Source organism: Ranitomeya variabilis, chromosome 5 (assembly GCF_051348905.1).
Source record: "Ranitomeya variabilis isolate aRanVar5 chromosome 5, aRanVar5.hap1, whole genome shotgun sequence".
In the NCBI taxonomy this organism is placed as follows: Eukaryota; Metazoa; Chordata; class Amphibia; order Anura; family Dendrobatidae; genus Ranitomeya; species Ranitomeya variabilis.
The window spans coordinates 252,253,333-252,265,736 of record NC_135236.1 but is presented as its reverse complement, the minus strand read 5'-3'; the positions used below and the strand labels follow the sequence as shown (position 1 = coordinate 252,265,736).

The following is a 12,404-nucleotide window of genomic DNA, read 5'->3' as shown; positions in this document are numbered from 1 at the left end:
TCGTCGCAACTCTCCCGCTGACACCGCTGGATCGCCGTGTGTGACGCCGATCCAGCGATGTCTTCACTGGTATCCATGGTAAACATCGGGTTACTAAGCGCAGGGCCGCGCTTAGTAACCCGATATTTACCATGGATACCATGGTAAAAGTAAAAAAAAAAACACTACATACTCACCGTCTGTTGTCCGTCACGTCCCCTGGAGCTTGCCGTACTGACTGTCTCAGCGCCGTCCGGCCGTAAAGCAGAGCCCAGCGGTGAACCTGCAGTAACAGCGGTTCACCGCTGGGCACCGCTGCTACGGCCGGCCGGCGCTGAGACACAGTCAGTGCGGCAAGCGCCGAGGGACATGAAGGACGACAGAAGGTGCGTATGTAGTGGTTTTTTTTTTTTTTACATGGGGACTTCGGCATCGCTGAAGACAGTTTCAGCGATGCCGAAGTCGCTTGGTCGCTGGAGAGAGCTGTCTGTGTGACAGCTCCCCAGCGACCACACAGCAACTTACCAGCGATCACGTCGCTGGTCGCGATCGCTGGTAAGTTGCTTAGTGTAACGGCACCTTAAGCAACTTACCAGCGATCGCGACCAGCGACGTGATCGCTGGTAAGTTGCTGTGTGGTCGCTGGGGAGCTGTCACACAGACAGCTCTCTCCAGCGACCAAGCGACTTCGGCATCGCTGAAACTGTCTTCAGCGATGCCGAAGTCCCCATGTAAAAAAAAAAAAAAAACACTACATACGCACCTTCTGTCGTCCTTCATGTCCCTCGGCGCTTGCCGCACTGACTGTGTCTCAGCGCCGGCCGGCCGTAACAGCGGTGCCCAGCGGTGAACCGCTGTTACTGCAGGTTCACCGCTGGGCTCTGCTTTACGGCCGGACGGCGCTGAGACAGTCAGTACGGCAAGCTCCAGGGGACGTGACGGACAACAGACGGTGAGTATGTAGTGTTTTTTTTTTTACTTTTACCATGGTATCCATGGTAAATATCGGGTTACTAAGCGCGGCCCTGCGCTTAGTAACCCGATGTTTACCATGGATACCAGTGAAGACATCGCTGGATCGGCGTCACACACGGCGATCCAGCGATGTCAGCGGGAGAGTTGCGACGAAAGAAAGTTCGTCCACTCTCCCTGCAACCAGCGATATCCCAGCAGGATCCAGATCGCTGCTGCGTGCCAAACATAGCGATATCGCTATGCAGGACGCTGCAACGTCACGGATCGCTGGCGATATCGCCTAGTGTGACGGTACCTTAACTCAAGCACACTGCTTCTTCTCCAGGCTCTCTAAATAAATATCATTCTTGTCTTTCCCTAGCATTCTGTGTAAAGGTTTGTAACCCTCCATTATGCAGTTCTATGTGTGTTCTAGATACATTGGTCCAGATTTATCAAAGACTTTACACTAGAAGCATTGAAAAGTCACAAAATGTTGTCAGTGCTAAAATTTTACGACTTATGGCATTCTCACACCATTTTTGCTCAGCTCTCACAAAGTGGACGGAGCTTGGGAGGAACAGGGGTATGACAACCCCCCACTTGCCAAATTCATGATGACTGGGGTGTTCCTTATGCCACAAAGCTTAGTCCAGTCCCCGACTGAAAGAAGATTTGTGGTGAGGCGCACACCACTTTTCAGAAACCCTGGATTAAATAAGAGGCGTGTGCACGCCGATCTTGATTAATTGGGGCCATTCTCTATGTGTCCTCTCTTAGCTCTAAAAACTGTGCTGTTGCCCACAGCAATCACAGTGCAGCTTCCATTTTAAGTGAACTGTTTAATAATGAAAGCTAAGCTCTGATTGCTTGCTGTGGTCAATATAAACAGTTTGGCTAAGTTCACACGCTCAGAATTTGGTCAGTATTTTACCTCAGTATGTGTAAGCCAAAACCAGGAGTGGGTGATAAATACAGAAGTGCTAAGAATCAAGACACAGAATAGGCCATACAAAATGGGGATCACCAGAATGCAAGGATTAGACCAAAACAACACAACTTTATTACAATATCACACAGGACATGAACATTTAAAACCAATTAAAATATTTAAATGCACAAAGCCTGTAATAAGGCAAGCACCTGTGCTAGACAAATGGGGAAAATAGTTTAGGATATCATGGGCTTCTATATGGACAGCATACTCATGGTGTGCAAAAAATAGCAGCAACAATAGCAGAATATAGCAAAAAAGTTATATAAGAGCCTAGTACATATAGCCACGAGTAGGTATATAGGCACTGAAATAGAAACCGGTGTCAACAGAATAAGTCTAACAGACGCTGTCAACCGAAGACCTGGTAGTCACCAATACAGCAACTGGGTCCCTATTATTAGGCCGGCGTCACACTGGCGAGTTTTACGGACGTAAGAGCGCAGAAACTACGTCCGTAAAACTCGCATAACATACGGCACAATTATTCTCAATGGGGCTGCTCCTATTAGCCGTATATTACGGTTCAGTATTATACGGCTTTCTACGGCCGTACAAAATCGCAGCATGCTGCGTTTGTCAGCGTACTGCGCAAAAAAATCGCCAATGAAAGTCTATGGGGGCGAGAAAAATACGGATTCCACACGGACCAGCAGTGTGACTTGCGAGAAATACGCAGCGGTGTTAGTGAAAAGTCGGTAATTCAATTGCCGGCTTTTCATTTCTCCTGCACAAACCCGACAGGATATGAGACATGGTTTTCATACAGTAAACCATCTCATATCCCCCTTTTTTTTGCATATTCCACACTACTAATGTTAGTAGTGTGTATGTGCAAAATTTCAGCGCTGTAGCTGCTAAAATAAAGGGTTAAATGGCGGAAAAAATTGGCGTGGGCTCCCGCGCAATTTTCTCCGCCAGAGTGGTAAAGCCAGTGACTGAGGGCAGATATTAATAGCCAGGAGAGGGTCCATGGATATTGCCCCCCCCGTGGCTAAAAACATCTGCCCCCAGCCACCCCAGAAAAGGCACATCTGGAAGATGCGCCTATTCTGGCACTTGGCCACTCTCTTCCCACTCCCTGTAGCGGTGGGATATGGGGTAATGAAGGGTTAATGCCACCTTGCTATTGTAAGGTGACATTAAGCCAGATTAATAATGGAGAGGCGTCCATTATGACACCTATCCATTATTAATCCAATTGTAGGAAAGGGTTAAAAAACACACACACACATGATTGAAAAGTATTTTAATGAAATAAACACAGCGGTTGTTGTAATAATTTATTGTTCTCTCAAATCCATTTGCAGTCCCTCGCTTGGCAACATAATAAACGCACAAGATACATACCTTCTGATGTACTGTCAGGTCCAACGATGTAATCCATCTGAAGGGGTTAACTAATATTACAGGCAGGAGCCCTGCTATAATGCAGCTGTGCTCCGTGCCTGTAATCCCCCTGCGAATGAATGAAATGTAGGTCATTGACCTACATTTCCTTCAGTCGCGGTGATGCGCCCCCTGGTGGATGTCCTCATATGACCTGGAGCGTGGGAAAAAGTTCCCAGGCTGCAGTTCATGAGAACATCCACCAGAGGGCGCCTCACCGCGAATGAATGAAATGTAGGTCAATGACCTACATTTCATTCATTCGCAGGGGAATTACAAGCACGGAGCACAGCTGCATTATAGCAGGGCTCCTGCCTGTAATATTAGTTAACCCCTTCAGATGGATTACATCGTTGGACCTGACAGTACATCAGAAGGTATGTATCTTGTGCGTTTATTATGTTGCCAAGCGAGGGACTGCAAATGGATTTGAGAGAACAACAAATTATTACAACAACCGCTGTGTTTATTTCATTAAAATACTTTTCAATCATGTGTGTGTGTGTTTTTTAACCCTTTCCTACAATTGGATTAATAATGGATAGGTGTCATAATTGACGCCTCTCCATCATTAATCTGGCTTAATGTCACCTTCCAATAGCAAGGTGGCATTAACCCTTCATTACCCCATATCCCACCGCTACAGGGAGCGGGAAGAGAGTGGCCAAGTGCCAGAATAGGCGCATCTTCCAGATGTGCCTTTTCTGGGGTGGCTGGGGGCAGATGTTTTTAGCCACGAGGGGGCCAATAACCATGGACCCTCTCCTGGCTATTAATATCTGCCCTCAGTCACTGGCTTTACCATTCTGGCGGAGAAAATTGCGCGGGAGCCCACGCCAATTTTTTCCGCCATTTAACCCTTTATTTCAGCAGCTACAGCGCTGAAATTTTGCACATACACACTACTAACATTAGTAGTGTGGAATATGCAAAAAAAAGGGGGATATGAGATGGTTTACTGTATGTAAACCATGTCTCATATCCTGTCGGGTTTGTGCAGGAGAAATGAAAAGCCGGCAATTGAATTACCGGCTGTTCACAGATATCGCGCTGATTGAAATCTAAATACAGAATATATATATATGTGTCACAATGACATATATATATATATATATATATATATATATATATATATATATATATATATATATATATACTGTATATATGTTTTCCCGAACATTTGAGCACATAAATCCATTAGATGTCGGTTTTGCAAGCCTGCGCGAAAATCTCGCAGTACGGATGCCATACGGATTACATACGGAGGATGCCATGCGCAAAATACGCTGACACACCCTGACTACGGATCACTATTTTGGGAACATTTCTCCGTATTACGGCCGTAGTACGGACGTATAATACGTGGCGTATTGTCTTACGCCAAGTGTGACGCCGGCCTTCGACCAATAAAATGATGTAAAGATTGGGACACCTCTAACAGGTCATACAGATATAGTGCTAAGTTGCACATGAACACGGTATTGATCTATGCAAATACAATTATTGACCATGAAGTGTGCACAAAACTAGAAAACAGATGGTCCCCCAGCACTTTAAGGGTATGTGCACACGTCCGGATTTCTTGCAGAAATTTCCTGAAGAAAACCGGAAATTTTCTGCAAGACATCCGCATTTTTTTTTTTGCGTTTTTTTTCCGTTTTTTTCCGCGTCTTTTTTAGCATTTTGCAAGCATAATTAGCTTGCAGAATGCTAAAGTTTTCCAAGCGATCTGTAGCATTGCTTGGAAAACTGACTGACAAGTTGGTCACACTTGTCAAACATACTGTTTGACAAGTGTGACCAACTTTTTACTATAGATGCTGCTTATGCAGCATCTATAGTAAAAGATAGAATGTTTAAAAATAATAAAAAAAATAAAAAAAATGCTTATACTCACCTGCAGACAGCTGATCTCCTCAGCGGCGTCCGTTCCTATAGCTGGTGTGTGTGCGCAGGACCTTCCATGACGTCGCGGTCACATGACCGGTCTCGCGACCAATCACAGGACCGCGACGTCATCGCAGGTCCTTCACCGCACACCAGCTATAGGAACCGAAGCGGCAGCATGCACCTGAGAGGCGGGAAGACATCGAAGGTGAGTATATCACTATTTTTTATTTTAATTCTTTTTTTTTTACCAATTATATGGTGCCCAGTGCGTGGAGGAGAGTCTCCTCTCCTCCACCCTGGGTACCAACCGCACATAATCTGCTTACTTCCCGCATGGTGTGCACAGCCCCGTGCGGAAAGTATACAGATCAATGCACTCCTAGGTGTGCGGAATCCCCGCAATTCCGCATTTTTAATGAACATGTTGCTTTTTTTTCCGCGATGCGATTTTTTCGCGGAAAAAAATGCAACATTTGCACAAGAAATGCGGAATACACTGTAAATAATAGGAGGCATATGTTAGCGTTTTTTTCGCGTTTTTGTCACGTTTTTATAGCGAAAAAACACGAAAAAAACGCGAAAAATACTGAACGTGTGCACATGGCCTAAGACTATAAATAAATAGTAGACAGAGTAATGATATTAACATGCATCTATATCTTTAAACCGGACCCATACATGCAATACACCCAGCTAATAAACCAGCCAATACCATAGCCCCAAAATGTTATACATGATACCCCATGCTAGCAAGACCAGTCACTAAGAAAGCGGATGTACTTGTTTCTTAGTGCTTATGCGTTTTTTAGGTCAAGGATAGGATCCCAGGGTACTATTTCCTGTGGTGCCCCCACAAAACTATTAGTTCAGATAAATACAGAAGTGGTGACGTGTTTCTATTATACTTTTCCTCTGTTTGCTCCACTTCTTGTTTTGGTTACAAATACTGAGGTAAAATACGGACCAAATATTCAATGTGTGAACATGGCCTGACTCAGGAGGCATTCATGAACAAATATGCATATAAATATTAATGTTTTAATGAGAAGAAATATTAATAGTTTAGTGGCTGGTACTTCTGCACTTGCTCTGTTTTGTCTGTAACACAGCTGAGTGGTGCAGTTGGAGAAGAGGACAGATGCTCCTCCTCTGACAGAAGCGGGCACATTGTGCTCATATCTACCTTGTTCAGTGAGGACAGGTAATCACACATGCACTGCCTCTCTGCAAAGTAAGAAGACCTACACTACAAAAGAATAGCAGGTATCTACTGAGCATGTGCGATCTGCAGAACTACAGGACGTATCCATTGCCAACCAGGCAGGCAAAAGCCTCTGACATGCAGGTTTTCAGAGGGTGATATCCAGAGCAGCAGGCATTTTTGGAAATTGATTAGATTTGAAAACTTTATTTATTTTAAGACATTAAGGCTGTGTGCACACGTTGCGTTTTTTTTCGCTATAAAAACGCATACATTATGCATCCCATCATTTAGAATGCATTCCACAATTTTTGTGCACATGATGCGGTAAAAAACGCAGCATGTTCATTAATTTTGCAGATTTTTTGCGTTTTTTTCCGCTATTTAATGCATTGGGACGCTCCGGGATAAAAAGCGTCAAAAACGCGCAAAAAAAGCGTCAAAAACACTCAGAAAATGCATGCGGATTTCTTACAGAAAATGTCCAGTTTTGCTCAGGAAATTTCTGCAAGAAATCCTGAACGTGTGCACATAGCCTAAGACTCTAATCTGTGATTAATATTTTGGAAAAAGAACCTTTAATATATTGGGGAAAAAACTTTAATTTATCTATTTAGTTTTACAAAAATACTGCATAAACTGCTTAGGCATTACAGACATTTTTTACTTTTTCTCACCATTTTCATAGGTTCAAAAGTCATTGGATAATTGCCTGATAAGACATTTCACGGTTAGGTGTGGCCTGTTACCTAATTTTTTCATGGTAATTTTAAGCAACTCTCCAGACTTGGCTAAAAATTCACATGACAGGCTTAATGCACGCGTAAAGCACTTGGTGCTCTCATTGTAGGTCCCTCCTAAACTACTGGCAGACACATCAAATGCACCCATAGGCTCGTAGAGTGGCCTTTTGGCCTATGTCACGCCATTATATGTCAGAGATACTAATTTTTTGCTACATTCAATAGTGCTGCAGACTATACAATAAATACAGAGGCATCCAGTAAAAACTAGAGTGCACAGCGGTATAGGTTTTTACCATGACTATACAGTAACAACTGGCAAAAGTACTGTATATATCAGAGGTTTCTTGCACAAGATCTTCAAGACAGAAAAGTAACAGTGGGGTTGTAAAACAAAGTTCCTAACAGTGGGACTTGGCAAGCCAAAAAAAAGAAGAAAGCCAAAAATTCGAAAATTTTATGTTTACTATAATGACAATGAAAAAGCGAAATGAAGAAGAAGGGCTTATACAGAAAGATTAGGACAGTGGAAGATACGCACAAGAAAGTACTGAAAGTCCTATTTATCAAGGGAGAAGGCGGCTTTAGGGGAGAATCATTTAGCTGTGGAATGGAAGAGCGGATTTAAGAACATGCAGGTTTGAGAATAAAAAAAAAAACAGGCAGACAGCAATGCTGAAAAGAAGGTAAGAGAGTGAAAATGCAACTTAGACAAGATGATTATACAGCTCGGCTAAGCCTGTCTATATAGTAGGGGTATAATTAAAGATAATAATCTCTATGCTTTTCCATTCCACTAGCAGTGGTTGAATTGAAGTAACAGCCCTGATGCTTCTTCCCCTCACAGCTACTATTGTAGAGCGCAGTATAGAGAAGAAGAGGGAGGAGGGTCTCTGACTAAGTGCATCAGACACAGCAGTGTGGTCACAGAGCGAGGAGCACAGAAGGAGAAGTGACAGGAGCTCAACAACTCCTATTTGCTGATAATGCTAGAGGATAGCAGAAAGACCGCAAATCCCTCAGCTCGGTAGGCGCCAGTCAATAGAGACTGCTAAAAAGAGCATGCCCATAGAAGTCATAAAGGAAAAGCTGAAGTTAAGAAATTAAAGGACAGAAATGCTCTGAATACTTGAACAGCTCCAGGCAACTTTCTGTGAAGTCGTATGTCCCTTACTCATAGCCAGAAATTCACGGAAAGACGCATTCTTGGAGATCTTTTCTCAAGAACATAAAGGAGCCTTGAGAACCAAGTAAGTGCTTATTTTACTATTTATAAGCCATTGTAGATATTCTGTACAGCAAATGCACTCACATCAGCCCATGTCTCCAATGGGACCCTTGATCATATGTATGTAGCCCAAGTTATCACACATGTGCCAATTCCATAGCAAGCCGAATCACAAAAACCCACACCACACAATTGCGCAATGTTGGCTCTATGAAGAATATATCCTGGTCAGATTCAATCCCAGGACCCCAGTGCTGAATAACAACAATAATACCCATTGAGCCAGCAACTACTAACCAAAGATGACCCCTATATTTTATAGGTCTTAGAATTATTTTATCTAAACACCTTTAAGAGACGCTCCATAATTGTACGTCCTATGTGTATTGGATGTAGAGAAGAAAATACATAAAAATGCTACCTGGAAGACAAACAATGAAATAGTTGATACCTTCACAGATAAAAATGAATAAATAATCTTGAGTCAGTAAAGTACTACAAAGAAATATACAAAAAGATATCAAGTAGATGTACTGGAGCAATGTGCACCTTACCCACGTTTCGAATCTCTATGCATATTTATGTTAATACTAAGTACTTTACTCTAGTCATAAGAAAAACATTACAATATGACATTTCAACAATTGCAAACACTTATTTTGCAAATGATCCTGTACCCTCTTCATGTTTTTCCGTATATTCAAGTTAGGCAGCAATGCAGGATGATAGAAAATATTATTTTTGTCGGAATGATCATAGAAATCCATATATTCCTTCTAAGTCATATTTCCATATTAATCATTATTAACACTCTACAGTAGACAATTGCCTTGGTTTTGCATGTTCTCGATAGCTATCATCTGGATATTTGGCGTGTTGTCTCTTTGAGTATTAGGCACACATTTGCTTAGCATTCATGTGTTGTCATTAGCAGAGAGAGTTCATATTCCCTCCGAGCTTTCTTTGCAGCTGTCATTCATCTTCCAGCTGAGGTAGATATTCAGTCAAAAGGTGACCTCTTTGTTTTAAAACAAATTTCTACTGTAGTTCATTTCATTCTGTGGCTGGAAAATACTTCAAATTATATCCTGTCTCTTTGTTCAGAATGGAAAACTTACGTCGGGTGAAAATTATTGTTGAAGATGAAGAGAAATCCCTACCATTCAAGGACCTTCATCCACATGTGGCACAGATGAGGGTGAAGGAAGGCAGCAAAATCCGTAATTTAGTTGGATATGCATTATCTTACATGGCATCAGAGGGAACTGGCCAGATTATCTTTGGAGCCTATGGTCAAGCTGTTACTAAAGCCATTACCTGTGCGGAAATATTGAAAAGGCAAGTAGGTGGTCTACATCAAATCACCAAGATACAGTACAAAACTTTGCAGGAAGAATGGGAGCAGAAGGGTCCAGTCATTAAGAACCCAGTTCCATGTATAACTGTTTACAAAAATTGTCCTTCCATTTATATACTACTGTCTAAGTATCCCTTGGATCCACAAGATGGTTACCAACCCCCTGAGAATCTTCCTACAGGAGAGATTGGAAAGAGGATGCTTGAATTACATGGTTCATCAGATTCCAAAAAGAGAAAGACAAATACAACTTGTGAAGGTGAAAACTGATAAAACTTGAAAAAACATTGTGGGAATACCTCACAAATACCCATGCTATATCCCAATTGCAAACTAATGGATAGGATGGGATAGTTTGGGTTGCATCAGTGACCATTACAATTTAAACCAGACAAAACAGTTGTATTCAATGCAATGATTGTAGAGCTAAAAATCACAAAATCCTACCTATTACGGTACTTGGTATCAACTTGGTAAACATTTGATTTTATTCTAGCTTTTCCACTGCAATATTTCCATTGAAAAAAATCTGAATATAGTTTACATTTACATATGAGCACAATACTAGCTATATTAAACAATTAGAAATCGCATGCATTAATAGATTCTTGAAACAATCTTAAAGATTTTCAGTTGCACAAATACAATTTCTCATTATATTAAGATACGGTAAATCACGTTGTATATAATAAACCCAAAATCTGAAATATGATACGTATATACATCAACCTAATTAGAAATGAGTATGTAGAGAATGATTCCGCAATTTATACCAATCAGTCATAACATTTAACCCACCTGTCTAATTTTACATCCCATGTGACTATGTACCTTTATACTGTATGCAGCAAATGTAGGCGCGCTGTGTGTTCTGATGCCTGTCAGCATTGGGCGCCCATGACACACTGGATGTTTTTTTAACTACTTTTGGGAGGTATTAATCACTGCATATTTAGAATACAACCCCCCTCACAAGGCCAGTCGTTTTGGAAATCTTCTTACCCAGTTGTGTAGCTATCACAATTTTTATCAAAGTGACTCATATCTTACACTTGTCTGTTTTTCTTGATAAAAGCTTATCAGCTTCAATGCTTAAGGGTACCGTCACACAGTGCCATTTTCATCGCTACGACGGCACGATTCGTGACGTTGCAGCGTCGTATAAGTATCGCTCCAGCGTCGTATACTGCGGTCACACGTTGCAATACACAGCGCTGGAGCGATAATTTCATGACGTATTTGCGATGTAGAAGCCGTTGGTTACTGTGCGCACATCGTATACAACCTGTGTCACACAATGCAATCATGCCGCCACAGCGGGACACTAGACGACGAAAGAAAGTTTCAAACGATCTGCTACGACGTACGATTCTCAGCGGGGATCCGGATCGCAGTAGCGTGTCAGACACAACGATATCGTAAATGCATCGCTGGAACGTCACAAATCGTGCCGTCGTAGCGATCAAAATTGCACTGTGTAAAGGTACCCTAACTTGCTTGTCTGATGGCAGATTTACACCACCGCTACTTAATTGCTGAGCGGTGGTCATTTAATAGCCTGTGTAGACAGGCCGTCCACGCTTATGATACGCACAGAAAGATCAGTAATGGATCTGCGTGCATGGACGGTCATTGCTCTTGGCAACACAGGTCCTGATTACACAGGATGATGTGCTGCCGAGAATGAAGATTTTTTAAATTCCAGCTAAGATATAATTTTACCACACAAACGAGTGCTTTGCTTGTTGATGGGTGATTGGCAGCCTGCTTACATTGACCGATAATTGATATTAAAAGCATTCCTAAGAACACTTGTTCCCGATAATCGTGCAATGCATTTGCACTTTAAAAGCGGGTTTATACCATCCGACTTTTGGCATTAAGCTACAGCCAATCAGCTACTAATTGCCTATTTATACAGGCCTTTTGGGCTTACGAAGCCCACAGAATAATCAGTGATCACTGATCAGTACTAGACATTTATGTGGTCTTAGGCCATGTGCACACGTTAAGTATTTTTCGCGTTTTTTTCGCGTTTTTTCGCTATAAAAACATGATAAAAATGCGAAAAAAACGCTTACATATGCCTCCCATTATTTTAAGTGTATTCCGCATTTTTTGTGCAAATGTAGCCTTTTTTTCCACGAAAAAATTGCATCGCGGAAAAAAAAGCAACATGTTCATTAAAATGCGGAATTGCAGGGGATTCCGCACACCTAGGGGTCCATTGATCTGCTTACTTCCCGCACGGGGCTGTGCACACCATGCAGGAAGTAAGCAGATTATGTGCGGTTGGTACCCAGGGTGGAGGAGAGGAGACTCTCCTCCACGCACTGGGCACCATATAAGTGGTCAAAAAATAAGAATTAAAATAAAAAATAGCGATATACTCACCCTCGATGTCTTCCCGCCTCCACTGCATGCTGCCGCTTCGGTTCCTGTAGCTGATGTGCGGCGAAGGACCTTGCCGATGACGTCACTGTCCTGTGATTGGTCGTGAGCGGTCATGTGACCGCTCACGTGACCGTGACGTCACGGAAGGTCCTGCGCGCACACACCAGCTATAGGAAGACGAACGGACGCCGCTGATGAGATGTCTGGGTGAGTATAAGCATTTTTTTATTTTTTTAATTATTTTTAAACATTCTCTCTTTTACTATAGATGCTGC

General features: G+C 42.3%; 1 protein-coding gene across 1 annotated transcript; it reads left to right on the top strand.

Moving 5' to 3' along the window:
- The first annotated feature begins 7,976 nt into the window (after positions 1–7,976).
- On the top strand, positions 7,977–11,231 carry RPP25 (ribonuclease P/MRP subunit p25). The gene is made up of 2 exons (XM_077260983.1): positions 7,977–8,400; positions 9,483–11,231. Exon 2 carries the CDS (start codon positions 9,484–9,486, stop codon positions 10,003–10,005), a length of 522 nt encoding a protein of 173 aa, XP_077117098.1. The 5' UTR covers positions 7,977–8,400; position 9,483; the 3' UTR covers positions 10,006–11,231.
- The last annotated feature ends 1,173 nt before the right edge of the window (positions 11,232–12,404 follow it).

What these genes read in the sequence shown, in the direction of transcription:
- RPP25 (XM_077260983.1), top strand. Translation starts at nt 9,484, where the DNA reads ATGGAAAACTTACGTCGGGTGAAAATTATTGTTGAAGATGAAGAGAAA.